Raw genomic sequence first — 16,658 nt, 5'->3', positions numbered from 1 at the left:
CCTCCTAGAATGTCCTATATTTTATCATCTGATGCAATGATTACCTGACTTGCATCTTCTATGTCCAAATTTCTTATGATAAAATATGAGTACAGCATAGAATCATAGAACACTTTAGGTTGGAAGGGGTCTTAAATATTGCCTAGTTCCACCTCCCCTGCCATGGGCAGGGACACCTTCCACTCAATCAGGTTGCTCAAAGCCCCATCCAACCTGACCTTGAACACCTCCAGGAATGGGGCATCCACAACTTCTCTGGGCAACAAGTTCAAGTGCCTCACCTCCCTCACAGTAAAAAATTTATTCCTTATACCTAATCTAAATCTACCCTCCCTCAGTTTAAAACTGTTACCCCTTGTCTTATCACTACACTCCCTGATAAACCGCCCCTTCTTGATAAACAGACCCTCCTCATCTTTTCTGTAGGCTCCCTTTAAGTACTGGAAGGCTCCTGTCAGGTCTCCCCGGACTCTTCTCTTGGCTCAACAACCCCAACTCTCTCAGCCTGCCCTCATCTCAATCTATTTCTTACAAAAGAAACATTCACAGGCCAACTTCGAGAAGTGCAACTGAAAGGGGGGGGATCTATCTTGTGCCTTGAATAACGTTTCTATTTCCTTTTCTCTCATTGCTCACTATTTGAAATGGTTTCTGTGTAACTATAAAGGAAATATGCTCTTTCAGCACTAGTGACCCAACCAAAAACATTCGCCTTTAAGAAAAAAGACTGCAAATTTGGACACCAAAGTATTAACACTTGAAGCAAAGATATTTATTAGTAAACAAATAGCGAGCACATGCAGATTAACGCTACAATTTATTATGATTATTGATTTCAACTCTCCATTCTCAAAAAAAAAATCAAAACAACCATCAGAGCACACAATACTCAATCCAGATTAGGCACGTGCCATCCATCTGGGGGTTTTGTGTGGGGGTGTGTTTGTGTGTGTGTTTGTGCGTGGGGGTTTTCTTTTTTAAACTTTCTGCACAATGACTGATTAAGATTTAAATTTTCTTTTTCTCGGGAATCACAGGAGCTAGATGGGGTTTGTAGGTGGATTTCTATGACCTTTGCTTAGCTAGTGAACTCCATGATCCCACTCAGTGCAAGGTTGCTGCCTCACAGCAGCCAAACTCAGCACCTTCCACCAACAGGGCTGTGTGCGCTCACAGAGAGCCTGGACCAGCTACTGCTGACATGTGGGAAGGGAGGAGAGAGGAAGGGAGAGAGGAGGGGTGAGAGGAAGGGTGGTGAGAGGTGGCGCTGCTGTTGCTCCTGCCAGAGCAACTGCCTTAGCCTTCTGTATCATCAGTAGCAGGTCCTGTCCTGGACTGTTCAGGCAAAGTTTGCTGCTCAGATACGCTCTCCGTCCGCTCCCAGGGAAATACGATGGATGGTATTTCATGGGACCACAATGCCTGAGCTGCGTTGCTAATAACAAGAGTTGTAATTTTACTTAAAACAAGTTAGGACAAAGAAAACCATTCTCACCAAGCGCACCTACAGTATTTAAGCTTCAATTTTGGGTGAAGGAAGTCTTTTCAAGGGCAAAAACATAAATGGGGTCCGTAGCATCCATGAGCAACCAAACAACTGTCCTTTATTGTTTTGAAAATATCAGCCTAAGAAACTAAATTAGGATTATGCAAAGAGCAGGATATGCCTCCTAGCTGTGTTCTTAGATTTGCTGAACTTCAAACAAAGTTTCATGAGGACAACGCGCGCTGGTATTTCTGAATCAGACAAACCGGATCTGGGGGAAGAAAGGCATGCAATCCCCATTACTACACCTCCTTCTGATAAACCTAGGGTTATTTGAAGTGTATTAACTCCAAGGAAAAGCTAAAAAAGGAGTGGAAGGATGAATTCTGCTGTGGTAAAATACATACAGTAGCAGCTTAATTTTAAGAATCTAAAAGTATGTACATACTTATCTGTGTGGGAAAAGTGCACACCAAGTATTTGTCTAGCACTCAGTGAAAGACAGTGGAAAGCATATCTTGGATTTAACCAGTCACTAAGTTTATATTATAGATATAGAATTATATTAAAAACTGACTAACATTTCACAGTATTTCTATGAATGAGGAATTGCCATAAACTTCTACTGGAACAGATAAGTAATTGCCCCGATACTTAAATTTTTAAATCATATTTGGAAGTAAACCTAAAGTAAGTTACCATGAACTCTGCATTCAAGGCAAAAATTAGTAGATGGTAATTAATCAGGAAGCTAGTGTAGCCCTACAGAACAACTGGATTGCTTTTTAACATAGAGCCATTCAAATGAAAGCATTTTAATAAAGCTAATAAAAGAACAGCTAGGTGACAAGCAATGTGGGCCATATGTACAGAACAGATGTTACCATGACTCTAGCAATCTACAAGGAAGTATGGCACACGCAACTTGACATACAACACCAGTATGGAACAGGGGCAAGAAGAACATTCCCATTCCAAAACTGGATGTCATATGCAGATACTGAAAGAATAGAACAGACAGAGCTCAGCCATAAAAGTGATATGAAATTCAGAGAAAATATGTTGCAGTGAAAGGCTTGAAAAGTGCAATCTGTTTAGTTTAACATAAACAAGACCAACAGATGATTTAATCACTGCATAGAAAAACCTTTGCTGGAAAAAATCTCACACTGAAATGACTCTTAAGATCTAACAGAGAAAGACATCAGAAGTCTGGAAGCTGAAAGCAGATAAACTCAAATAAAGAACTGCAAATTCCTAAATATGAAAACAACCGCTTTAAAGCCTCACTCAAATATAGAAAAATGATAGCCTATCTTAATCAAAAGTGGTGCATGTGAATTTGGCTCAGTGAAGGGGTTACTGGGTGAAAATGGCTAAGTCAGGCTAAGGTCACTTTGTAGTCTTAACTTTTAAATATACAAAACAACTTATTTGCTATATGAAACAGGCACCTGTTCATGCTGTAATGAAACAGTGTGACACTCAGCAAGAAGTAGTGATAAACATTCTGTGTACCTAATTAGCAGAGCAGCTGTTACCCAAATTTTTCTGTTAGCTTGGAATTGATAAAAAAATGCAGCTTCTAATTAGTACCGCGTGCTTATCTTTCTCTGTTAGATGTGTCAAACTGTTTCATTACCACAAAAACAGCAAATACTTTCATGTAGACAGTACAATTTTAACTATCACTTGTCCTTAACGATTCTCCAAAGTTTAAATAGTAACAGAAAGCCATACTACATACCACACTGTGGGAGCTTAATAACATATAGGACACGACATAAGGATAATTTAATGTCATGCATTTTTAGACATAACTGATTTCTAAAGCAAATTCTGCTAAATTACTTTTCAAGTTTAGTATTTACTAGAAATAATTTTGGAATTAATTTTAAAAAATAGAACCAATAGATTTTTTTTCTTTGTGAAAATTTTCCCATCAACACTATTGAGATTGCAGGTTCTTGATGGGCGTATCTGGAAGGTACTGATCCTTTAATCCAAAGGCTCACTTATGGAGCCATGTTGAATTAAATTCCATTTTCTCCACTGCTGAAACAGAAAACTTTGGAAAGTGATTCAAAGATACTCTTGAGTCTTCAGGTGCCTGACAAACTTGATTCTGGATGAAATGCGGATTAGGTTTAGGTTCAGGTAACAAATCATAAGCACTGAAGATGTGCATATTTAGAATCACTGCTCTAATTATCTAAGGAAAACACTCAGGCCTCCAACTTGCTAGGATCTCATCATGTGAAAGAGAATAGTTCTACTGAGCAGCGTAAGCATCTAAAGATTCCATTTTTCTTTCAGCAGGCTGTATGGTTAAACCCATCTCTCCCACCCTTACGTATTCGTTGGCTCATAGCAGTGTTGTTCTCTGCAGGAGCCAATAAGTACATGCAGGAGGTACAGCTGATAGAGTAAACTGAATTTCTGAGAGAGATTTAACAAAGCTTTTTCTTCAAAAAGTTTAATCTTAAGATATTAATATGTTCTATAACATATATATTTATTATATTCCTTATATAATGTAAAAATATAAAATAAGATATAGATTCATAATCTATAGGGCACAGAAAAAGGAACTCAGACATGAAACTGCCTAAAAGACAAAAAGAAGTTGAAGAAAATTATTAGTACTGTAAGGCAGGATCTGAACTTGGATATACAGTATTCAACACACACTTTGGCAATCTATCTGATAGAGGTGATGAATAGTAAGGTAACTAAGTTTGCTGACATTACTGAGTTATTACTCTACAGCATTGGAGTTGAAGACTGGCTGTGAGAGCCCAAAGGAACTTATGACAGTGGATAACTGGACCAAAGAATGGCAGATGAGCCTCAGTGCAAGTTAAGCTTGAAGTGAACCCCAAACTTTGTACCTACAGCAACGAGCTCCGACTTATACCCTTAAGAAAAAGGATCTTTGGTGTTCATGAAAAGATACTGTCAGTGTTCAGTAGTAGCCAAAAAGCACACAAAAAAAATCAGTAATTATTAGAGAGGGAAGAGATAAGAAAGCACACTAAACCAAAATCTCTCACCATTTTCAAAACTGCACTGTTTTAAAATAGATGTGGGAGAGGAGGAAGGGAACTGGAAAATCTGCAGAGAGGCAAAATCATGATCAGAGCTACGGAACAACTTCTACATAAGAAATTACTAACTAAGCTAGGATTCATCAAACTGGTAAAGCACAGGAGTAGAATAGAGAGCCCTATAAAAGCCTAAAAGCTATCAGGAGCTAGGAAAATATCACTCCATGCTTATCCTGTTCTCATATTCTTAGCCAGGCACCCACTGTTGGTCATAGTCAGTAACAATACTGGGCTGCACCTACCTTAGGCTGACCACACGTAACCACTCCTGTATTAGTCTGGATGCTCTGCGATACCTACAGCGACCTACATCCTCTTGTATCGTGTTCTTAGTGAAATAGATGAGGTTCTGAAACTAACTAGAGGACAAAGTGTTTTGCTCAAGTTCTGCTCTGGTAGGTGTTTAGTGGGGGATTCTCTATCTTGTCCATTTTATTGACCAAATCCCACTGCAGCTGACAAAATCTTCATAATAGTCACTTATAAACCTGTTCTGAATAGCTATATTTTCTCCCTTGTGGGACAGATAATGACTGGGCCTTTTTCAATTTTATGATGGCAATGTTAGACTGACAGCAAGAAGAAATAACAACATCAATATTAATTCTGTGCAGGAAAGGCTGATCATGAGAAGCAAAAGGGACTAGGAGAAAGAGGCAGGGTCAGCACTCAGAGCTCTTAAATGTCATTGTCAAAGGTTTTAATTGTAAAATTCACTTCACTCATAGACTTAAATTTTGCTAAGCCTAAGCTGTGTAACTTATGAACCTCAGTTCTGTCTTTAGGAGACCAGGGGCCTATCACCTAATTGAAAACCGTTTGTATGAATAAGAGGCTTAGAATATTTTGCCATGTAGTTTGTTTCGGGGCAGCGGGGGGGGGGGGGGGGAAGGGGGGGGGGAAGGGGGGGGAGGGGGAGAGAGAGAGAGACAGCACCCTGGTAATAGTTGCATCAATACAATATCACAACAGAACATTTACTAACATGGGAGATTTCTATTCTCATTATAATAGCAATAAGAAGACCAGAACAGAACTCCCTGCACCCCACTGTCTTTGGAAAACAATCACTTAGTCTCTTTTAAAGTAAATTAAAATGGACAATTGCCATAACATTAATCTAAAACTTTAGACTACTTAGAGCAATGGACTCTGTTTCATACATACCAAATATTCTGCAAAACTTGGGGCAAAAACATGAAACATAACTCCCCCTACAGATGACAAGCTTTAGTTTAAATGAGGCATTTTAACAGACCGATGCTAATCACTAAAAGCTAAAAGGTAATTTTGTAGTTCATGGCAGTAATCTGACAGTTTAAGACAATTTGCCTCATTCTGTAACTCTGCACTTACCCCCTGTTCATCCAGCTTCATAAGCTGTTCTGTGACTTTCGGAGTGTTGAAGGCCAGCCTTAGGCAATGGATATTCAGCTCAGGAACCACATACTCCAGCACTTCTTTTAGGGGAAGTCCCCTGGCTGTGCAATGCTTTGCAGTTGAAGGTATAGCATCTTCCAGCACAGAGCCTCTTAATGTCATAAGCTAAGCATACAAAGCAAAAATAGATTATCTATTCAGTTATGCATTGAGAAAAGGTTGATTAGCAATAGCAGTGGAGCACAACATACTGTTTTTCCCATTCTCAACAGAGATCAAGGACGTTAAGTAACTTATGTTGTGTGAAACAGACACTGATATTCAAAATATCACTGACAGCTAACAGTAGTCAGAATATTTCAAATGATCCAACGGATTTAAGTTTTACAGGAATATAATACTTGGAAAAGATTAGTAGTAGTATTTCTAGCAGAGCATTTCGAAGTATAAAAAGTACGCTTCTCAGGTCTACCCACTGTCACATAAAGTCGAGGAAGTGATTTTCCTCCTCTTTGCTTGCTTCCAGCTAATATAGCTCCTGTAAGTTTCTCAAGCTTCAACAAAGACGACCTTCACAGTTTCCTCTGTATTGGATGTTATGGAATAACTCACTGATACACCTGCTTCTATTCTGTGTGATATAAACACGCAGCATAACTTTGTTAGGAGATCCTTGGATTATACATATGTGGCAGACACAGAAATCTATTATCAATGCTGAAAAGCACACAAGCCCCTCACATACCACCTGGTTCTGCCTGCTCACGCCTAGCTACTTTTACTATCATTCCTGAGCTGCTTACCTCACTGGTTCTGAATATGATGCGGTAGTTGTACTGAGGTCCATTTTCTTTGATTTCCTCTGGCTTCTCTCTTCTTATACTCACAGCTACTGGACCCAGGTTCTCATCTGCCCCAAAATAGTTCCAGTGCTCTTGCATAAAAAAAACAAAACACAAAACAAACCACAAATAAAAGTCCGTCTTACTTCTTACACTTCAAGTATATTTTCAAGTTTAGTAGTTAAAACAGGAGCGACAAACAATTGTACTTAGCAACAATGTAACTTGCTTATTTTTGTGTGGAGAAAGCAAAAACCAGTCAACTAAGTTACTCAAATATAAAAGGGGAAAAACTGATAAAGGTGAAAAAGAAGTTAAAGACTTGTTCACAGTAAAAAAAAAAAACCATAGTACCATAGAAAAATAGAATAAAGCAAAAGAAACAAGGGACTAACATATTTAACAAGTGAGGTGTTGAACAACCCTAAGAGTAAATTTAAAGTGCTAAGAGTTGAGTCTAGAACTAGACTAGTTGGGAAGGTTACAGAGAGAATACAAGGCTGGAAAAATTGCTCACTAGCTGAACAGTAGATTGTTTGAGATACATTTCTATATATACACACACATATGTACAGGCAAGCTTTACATGAAAAAATAGTAGAAAGGTGCATTTACAACATTTAAAGCTCAACAGTTTAAGAGATTGATGTTGAAGGCTCCTCTATCGAGCCTTCTGAGAGTCACCATGTAGACAACAACATAAAAACGAAGTTACGCATCTCAAGTGACAATGACTGAATTTAAACATACAATACCTGAAAAGTTAAGGGAAACTGTCAAAAAATAGATGTCAACCATTGTACAAGAAAAATAAGGCCATTGCTTTCCATATGCTGCATATCTGCATATATGGACTTATACATACACAAAACCAGAAAGTCAGAGTTATCTGAAAATTCAGCAATTCAAAGAAGAAAAGTGAAATTCAGTCAAATGCAAAAAAGATATAACTGCCCTGAAAGGAAATTTAATCAGACTGCATGAACCACTATATACAGATTACTTGTTACTCTTAAAACAACCAGAACTTTAAAACAAGAACTTTAAGAGCAGTCTAATATGAGCTATTCTGGTATAGAGATACAATATAAGGTATTTTAACATCATCATCAGGAACTACATCTTTAAAGAAAGATGCTACAAATAGATATTGAAATACTCTCCATCCAAAGTGAATGGCAGTACTTTTTCCAATGAATAACCACTTGTGGTGTTAAAAATTTGAATGCCTCATCTTTTATTCTATTTCTTTTAAAAATTATACTTACTGGTTCTTGCTATACTTTCCTCCAACATACTAAAGGCTTTTCAAGTAGGTGCTCTCTCCTTATGAGCTTACTTGTGCCTCAGAATTACACCTTTGTCTTCATACAGCTGTCCACCCCTTTATGCCCTTGGGGCTCTATTCTAGTCCCCAGTATCTGGTATTTTATTAGCCTTACCTTGATGTTTTCCATTTAAGATTCCAGAGCATGCAAGACATGAAAGAAACATGCTTGCAGCATTATAAAGCTTGCTTTCTACCAAATTCCTCTGCAAGTCATCAAAAGCCAATACTCTGCACAGAGGTGATTAAGATTCAAAAATCTTTTATTATCTTGTGGAATATCCTGTAAATATTGGTGTAAGTTTTGGGTAACCGAATTAGTCATGAGTGAGGAAATTATGAATAAATTAGAGCATCCACAGAAGCCTAATTAAATCTTTATACTACTCTACTGATATAAGCCCTGTAAATGCCACAGAGATCTGTTGTTTGAAAACGAAAACCATCTTATTAGCACCCTAGCTTTTCCTCTTCCTCCATCAAGTAACTTACTTTTTTCAGGATATTTATAGCTCACCAAAAAGTCTATGACAGAGACGGTCAATGTAGAAGAAGCACTGTCATGGAGAACATAAGACCCATTTTTATCAGCATATTACTCAGCTTCAAAAACCTGAGATAGCTTGTCCATCTCCACACTAAACTGCTTAGTGACTTAAAAACATTGATGTACCTTTGTTCATACAGTAGAAAGTTTTAAAGAAAAAAGTAATACAGACTAGAAGAGTCCAAAAATTACATCAGTTTTCTGTACTGTCAACTGCACAAATGATAAAATTTGTACATCTTGTAACTAGTTTAGCCAGCAATTCAGATAAGAGTCTTCTCAGGAGAATTTAACTCTACATCTTGAAAACACATTCAGGAAGGCTGGTAAGAGGAATGTTTGAAGCTGCATGAAAATACACACACAATTCTGTATCATTTGATCAAGCTTTATATCTAGTTCCTATTTGATTGGAAAAATGCAGAAAGTAGTGTGGAATTTTTACACTTCTCTGCTGATAGGAAACATCTGTTACTCTCTTTCCCTTCACCCTGTACTGGGCAGTTGTCTTTCTCCCTCTCCCATGCAGCCCCTCAGTTATCTCTTCTATTCACATTGTCCTCTCCTCTATTCAACATTTACTACAGGGTTGCTCATTCTTTACCTTCACCTTTATTGTCTTTCTCCTCCTTACCTCACCTCTGTATTGATCCTACAAGCCACAATATATGCCCCCATTTGGGAATACTTTCCCCTGTGGTACAGTTTCTTTCATCTCCACCTGATTTTCCAATACAACCTGAACTTCCTTGTAATCCAACCATTTTCTCTTTCCTTTAGCAGGAAAAGCAGTAGCAGAATTTAGGTGCACAAGCTTAATATCCACTCTACAGGTAGTTAATTAGGAGCTTTATTGTAAAAACAGGGGCTACTTCACAACTATAGGAGACAGCTTTTTCCTCCACCCCACACAGAATCTCATTGAAAGCAACACTTCTCAAGCTTGACAATACTTCCATATAAACTACTATTGAAAAATTATTTAATTAAAAGACGTTCAGGAAACAACTAGCAACAGCCATAAATTAATTTTTAAATCCATGCCAAAAAGAAATAATTAATTGCTTGTACCCAGTCATTAAAACAGACTATACATACTTCTACAGATAGTTAAATATTTATCCCATAGTTCAAAAGACACTTCCAGTGAAAGAACCCAAGTGAAAACACTCATTTTCCTGGCATATATTTACGTGTTTCCCTTGCAAAGGAAATTGAAGTAAATGCACTTGATTTTGAGCGAGAAGGTTCTTTTGTGCTTTTATCCTATTTACCTTTGGATATCATGTTCAATTGATGTATTTAGTGTAATCAGACTAGAAGTAAAAATCCCGAACATTTTGCTTCAGAATGAAACTCTGCATCAAGCATTTTCCTCTGATCCTGCACAGCATTTACAGCACTCTAAAACACTGCCCAGCAGTCCTCTGGAAAAAAGAGGGCAGCATTTTTAGAGGTCATTCCTATAATGTCTTCAGACTGTTACTCATGACCAGACTGTTAACTGTAATTTTTCTTTAAGTCTAGCTACATACTGGAAAGGTACCAATTTGGGGATAGAATATGCAGCAATTCAAAGCATTAGAGCAAAGAGGTTTTCTACTGGCTGCCAACAGTTAAAAGAAGGCTGACCAACAGCTTATTCGTTATAAAACCAGCTCAGGAAACTATTTTCTTGTCAGTCAAGCCTTTCATTCTAAGGCAGTAATTCAAATTTGTCCTAAATGGTAACCATGTTAGTGACTATTGCCTGATGATGACGACAGAAGCTAAATGGATGCTCTTGGTTCTTTCCATGAAAACCAAACTTCCCAGACACAACTGTGGGGACAGAGAACAGACTGCTCCTCCACGGCAATATGTTCTCTTTTCTAAGCAGCACTTAGACAAGCTGATGGAAACAAATTTTTCTGTCCCTATGGTTTTATTATACATAATAAATAAGTCTTTCATATCAGGCTATAGATAGGGTAATAAGCATGGCTCTCCTTGAAAAATACAATTAACCCATTACCTAAATGTACAAACAATTATAAGACTTCACCCAGAATACATATGCAAAGCTTTTACCCACGTATGGGAAAGAAATTCAAGTCTTGATGATAAGTTATGGCCAGATATTAGGAATTTCTAAGTAGAAAACTTTACGACACTGTGCCCCAATCTCAACTGGAAAAGGTTCAGAAAACGGCAAAAAACCCCCCGTGATTGATAGGAATAATATGGTTGAGGTTTATAAAGTAACACATAGCAAGGAAAGGTGAGAAAACCAAACTTTTTCTCCTAGAAGTGAGACACACTGATCTGATGACCCCAATTTTCATTCTGGAAGCCAGCAGACAAAGCAAGTAAAAACTGGCTCTTTATGACAAATATGGTCAAGCTGCAGAACTCCTTGCTGCTACAGGAGTACTGTGAATACTCTAAGTCTATTCAGGGTAACAGACAACTGGATAAATGCCTGGAAGGTAGGTCTAAAGACTACTAAATACAAATGATACTCTCACCAGGCTAAGTCCGCTATCTATGCATGGCCAGAGGCTGGCAACGCACACCTGGAAAGTCTTGCTATGCCTCTGCTTCTTACTCTTCCTTCAGTATCTGTTGCTGGCCTTTGCCAGAATATAGGACTAGAAGTTTTGGGTTGATCTAAGACAACTCTTCCCTTCTCTGGAAACTCTGATTTTATGTCCAGAAGCAGCAAGGTCAAGGGTTTTGCTCCTGCCCCACTGTCGTTCGTCCCCCCTTTGTTTTTTTTTTTTAAAGAAGCTGAAGCATTGCAGTCAATAGTACGGAATTAATTGGGGGGGGGGGGGAAGTTATGTATTTAAGTAAGAATCTCACTTTCTCACACAAAAAGGCATCTTTTCTTACTCTTTAGTATGAAGGCCCAAACAACTTGTTCCTCCTTTCTGTTAAAAATATAATTTTTATCAAAACTGAAGTGCATCAGCTGTCTTTGTCTTAACATGTATTTTCTTAGAAGATCAGTTGCAAGGTTTTATATTCATTACAATCATAGGACAAACAAAAATGTTAGAATGTTCTACAAAGAAAAAATAGTCCAGAAAGTAGCCCCAAAACAACTGCCAGGTAACTTCTTGAAATATTCCCTTCTGTGTCCCTGCCCTTATATTAGGTGCCACTGTGTAGAAAAGGCAAAAAACCCACAACAAACCACAACCCACCACCAAACAACCCATTTTCTGATTAATTCTAAAACCATGTTTAGAGAGAAAATCTTTTATTTCAATAATCAGATCTTTAAAAAAATTTTGCCCAGTACCAGAACACTTTGAAACATTTTAATTGTTATTAATCATCTCATTTGTGTATTTCAGCCGGTATTCTGATTTCACTCCAGAGGGTCCAGATTACACAGCTGCCCTTGAACACAACCAAGCAGCAAGAGCTAAAAGCAAGCACATTATGGCACAAGTGAGAAAGCATGCTGATACTGAACTGAAGCCAGCCTTACCCTGCCCAGCTCCCTATTGCATCTATAGGAACCTCCAATAAAGAGGCATCTTAGAAGAAGGGACTCTATCAGATTAAGAAACAGGGATGCCAGAAGAAACCCTGTTCTCTTAACTCAGGTCAGAAACTGTCTTTTCAGGCATCGAAGATAAAAGAAGGGAAAACGTCATAAAACACCATGACCGTCATGTACAATTCTAACAGTGAAGAACTTCCTTTAGTTTTTCCCCACATGTAGTTATTCTTTTTGTTCAAAGCTTAATCTCATTTCAAACTTGTGCAACTTTCACAAATTTGTTCTTGTGATGGCTTACCCCCCCTCTCGTTTTTTTTAGCACTAGCATTACTATGTACCTCAGTGCTTAGAAACGTATTTAGAAGTCTTAAAGTCTAGACAAGTTCCCCTATCAAATACACCTTTTGAAAACACCTTTAAATAGTCACCTTGCAAATACATCTTCTGCAATGTAAGAGTAACATTCATCTCCTGTAAGTATAAACATCTCCATGTGAGCCTCCCGTAGTGAATTGAGGGAAGTAAGACCGCAACTGGTATCATCCTGCAAGGTTCATTTCTCCCCGCTGAGTACAAAGGGAATCTGCAGAATCAGCTCAGATTTAAAGTAGAGGAGCTGAATCCAGCCTTGGGAACTACCATTATAAAGTTCTTTTTGCCGTATCTGTACCATTTTTTTAACCTCCACTAAACTGTCTCCACCAGTATTTTCACATTTAGAAGTTTAGACACCAGGCCAGAATATTATTTGTCAGTACTTTTACCACTGCTCTGTAAAGGGTCAGATAATATGTTGATTTCACCTTAGTACTTCCTTTACATACAAATGCTCATCCATTGGCATTGATTGATGAACTTATACAAAACTCATCCGTAAATGTCACATAGTATTTTACACTAACTAAAGATATTTTAATTAATTTGGACCACATTAGTAATACTCCAGCTCACTGATACCTCCCCCATACACTGCTAAAATTTGAGATACATCTGTCATCCAAGTAACAATACCTGTAAAGAATGAGCTATTAATTCCATATAATTAAAGATTTCAGACAAGTCACCATCAGCATCTCACCAGATTACCTTGGAGAAATTAAAATGGACTATATCAGTGCAATAACTTACTTTTTCTTTTTTTCCTAAGACACAAAAGATTAACAGCATGGTTGTGGGTTTGTTTTTGGTTTTTTTTTTTTGGTGACAAGACCTACTTTTCATTAAATCATGCTGACTGGCATCATTAATGATTTTTAACTAGCAGTTCTCTGTTGAGATAGGCCCAAACTGCTGGCTTTGTTATTTCAAGTTGGAATGAAAACACACTGAAGGGTTACAGTACTCTGGGGCATCACTTTTTATTCTTTACAAACTCTAGGATCACTTCAGTAGTTGTCCAATTCTGTGAAATTTCCCTGGTTTGAGATCTTTAAAAGTTATTGTTGCTGAATCAGAATTCTTTGCTTCATACTTTTAAGACTATAGAATTAGGCAAGACCTGCTGACTTGACTATCTAATACCACTGAAACTGTCTTTTTGTCATTATTTCATTCATAACATCCAACCTCCTCTGCAAACAAGGAAGTTTCTGCATCATTACTTGCTTCATGTTATAAAAACTTTCAGTTGCAACTGACCTGATTTTTTCCCCTTTATGCTGCTTTTAGTTTCATCAGTACCCCATCTCTTTCAGATCAGTCTGAAGTTTGCTTGGGGAAAGACCATATGCTAGGTGTTAAAAAAAAAAATAAATGTGTTCGGTACTTGTAGAACCATGGGATTTGGGCATATCTGATGAGGCTGCAGAAGCGAACCTCTTCTCACACAAAAATCTCTGGTAGGAACAGTGCCCCTGGCTCATGCCCGCTGGACTGAACATGAGCACAGCGAATTTAAAATCCAATTTTAGGGCTTAAGGAAAAGATCACAGCTTCTTCTCCCCCTCCAAACCTACTCTATACACATACTGACACTTTTACATCTGGTCACCCCTCATCAATAGACTTTGGACGAGGTTATGTCCATTTTATCTAACTCATGTTAATTACCCCTATATAGAAATGGAGATACAATCGTGACTGGCACTGTAGTCACGTGGGGGTGTGGTTTCCCTTAAGGATAAACCAAACTAATAAATTGCTGTTGCCCAGGGGCTGAAATCCCACTCACACCACCTTTCTCTTCTGCTCTTCCCTCTCATTGCTTACCTGGCACGAGGCTTTGGCACTTCTGTGACTGCAAGGAAAGCTGATTTATCTCACTAAAACTGGAGGGAGATAACCAAGCAATAAAAAGCAAATTTACTGTGATGGCAAGATTTGTGCTTGGTTAGTAAACTGAACTGGCTTATCAAATTTTCAGAAAACAAAGAACACTGGTACAAGGAAGGGGGAGGAATAAAGTCTTCCCTTCTTAGTGCTGAAATGCTGTTAAATCAGGTCAGCTGTAACATGAAACTGCACCTTTAGTTGCTGGTTGCAAAACTCACCAGTGATAAAGAATCAAATTGATCTGGAGGGAGACAGATAGGAAGGTAATCACAGGCAAAGGTCCCTAATCTCAGGCTTTCTCCTCCAAAAGTACCTCATCCTATATCACGCATCTGGCTTACTGTTCTCAGGAAACCAGTACTTTTCCTCACTCCTTGCTCTCCGAAGGATGTGGATCAGCTCTCTGAAAAACTATGCAGCAAATGCTCTCTCAGCCCCAGAAAGACTGCAGCAAGGGGAGACTAGGGAAAGCATGACAAGAGCCACCCAACCAAGGGACAATGCAGGGAAACAGCAGCGAGAGGAGGACATATTTCGAGGCAAGGGAAAAATGGGAGATCAGATTATTAGCTGCAACACACAGTTAACAAGTTCTTTTTTAACTGGCCATCCACTTATTTTAACCAGGCATCCCTGTTGCTTTAATCTGCAGGAAAGAAGTTCTTTTGAGCTGCTTTCACCTAAGAGATGAAACTCAATCTGATTGTCGGTAGCTAAGGAACAAGCACTCTTCAGGTCAGTCATTAGACCAATTCTGTCCACCAGGAGATACCATAGCAAGGTACACAGTCCTGCAGACAGAACTCAAACTTCAAGGGACTTTGGTCTGCACTCCTTTTTGATCATTTTCAGGATCAGGAAGAACAGCCAGTGAGATCTGCATCTCGTGGTGTGTCATGGTTTAACCCCAGCCAGCAACTCAGCCCCACACAGCTGCTCACTCGCTCCCCATCCCTGTGGGATGGGGGAGAGAATCAGAAGAGTGAAAGTGAGAAAACTCATAGGTTGAGATAAGAACAGTTTAATAGATAAAGAAAGCAAAAGCCGCATGCACAAGTGAAGCAAAACAAGGAATTCATTCAGTGCTTCCCATGGGCAGGCAGGTGCTCAGCCGTCTCCAGGAAAGCAGGGCAGCATCACACCTAACAGTTACTTGGGAATACAAATGCCATCACTCCAAACGTCCCCCCTTCCTCCTTCTTCCCCCAGCTTTATATGTGGAGCATGATGCCATATGGTGTGGGACATCCCTTGGGTCAGCTGGGGCCAGCTGTCCCAGCCATGTCCCCTCCCAACTTATTGTGCCCCACCGGCTTCCTTGCTGGTGGGTTGGGGTGAGAGGCAGAAAAGGCCTTGACTCTGTGTCAGCACTGCTCAGCAGGAACGACAACATCCCTGTGTTATTGGCACTGTTCTCAGCACAAACCCAGTTCATTGCCGCATGGCAGCTACTACGAAGAAATTTAACTCTATCCCAGCCAAAACCAGCACATATTGCCAGCATCATTTTGGTGGTGGGGATATCTGTTTGGGTTTTGCTTGTTTCTACAGGTCAGAAAGCTTTGATCTGATTTTTTTTCCCCCTGCATACCTCCAATGGAAATTATAAACCTTGGTTTCAATAGAACCATGTGATAAGAGAACTGTACTCTGTTTTTTCAGATACATTGTTATCATTGCAACACGTATGTGTTTATATATTAGTTATGTATATACAGTGATAGTTTCTTTCTGCAGAGTCTGACAATTAGAATTTTCTTTCTAGGATGATGGCTATAATGAAAATAGTGAGTGAGGAAGATAGATTGTTATATCTATTTAGATTATACTATTGACTTAAAATAAATTTTAAAAGCCCCCCCATTTTGAAATGGGTAATTAAGATATTAAAATGTCCAAAGATTATTGTAAATACTAACTTCCCAAGCTGTATGTTCCATTAAATCCTCAGTACCTCAAATCTTGACATGGAAGGAAGAAAGTTCTCACATTTTTTTTTTTTTTTAAATTTTTTTTTTTTTTTTGAAAGTGCCAACCCCTGCCCACTCCCACGGATAGCAAAGCTGTATTTCAAGACATTTACAATTTGTAGCCACGGCTAACTGTTGTTACATATATCAGTACTAAAATCAACTTTTTTTTTACTCAAAGACTGTGAAAGACTATTAGGCCTAGCATGTAGTGATGAGTAAAATATACCACGTT

General features: G+C 38.6%; 1 protein-coding gene across 6 annotated transcripts in view; it reads right to left on the bottom strand.

The window, feature by feature from the left end:
* The window catches only part of SIPA1L1 (signal induced proliferation associated 1 like 1), a 233,176-nt gene that overhangs the window by 60,703 nt on the left and 155,815 nt on the right, over positions 1 to 16,658 (bottom strand). For all 6 annotated transcript variants that reach the window (XM_064462380.1, XM_064462375.1, XM_064462376.1 and 3 more), the window contains 2 exons: positions 6,777 to 6,907; positions 5,950 to 6,138 (listed from right to left, as the gene is read on the bottom strand). In XM_064462380.1, coding sequence (XP_064318450.1) covers positions 5,950 to 6,138; positions 6,777 to 6,907 — 320 coding nt within the window. The remainder of the gene's footprint in view (positions 1 to 5,949; positions 6,139 to 6,776; positions 6,908 to 16,658) is intronic.

Source organism: Phalacrocorax carbo, chromosome 10, assembly GCF_963921805.1.
Source record: "Phalacrocorax carbo chromosome 10, bPhaCar2.1, whole genome shotgun sequence".
NCBI lineage: Eukaryota > Metazoa > Chordata > Aves > Suliformes > Phalacrocoracidae > Phalacrocorax > Phalacrocorax carbo.
Note: the sequence above shows the minus strand (reverse complement) of the source record. Positions and strands in the feature narration are given on the sequence as shown.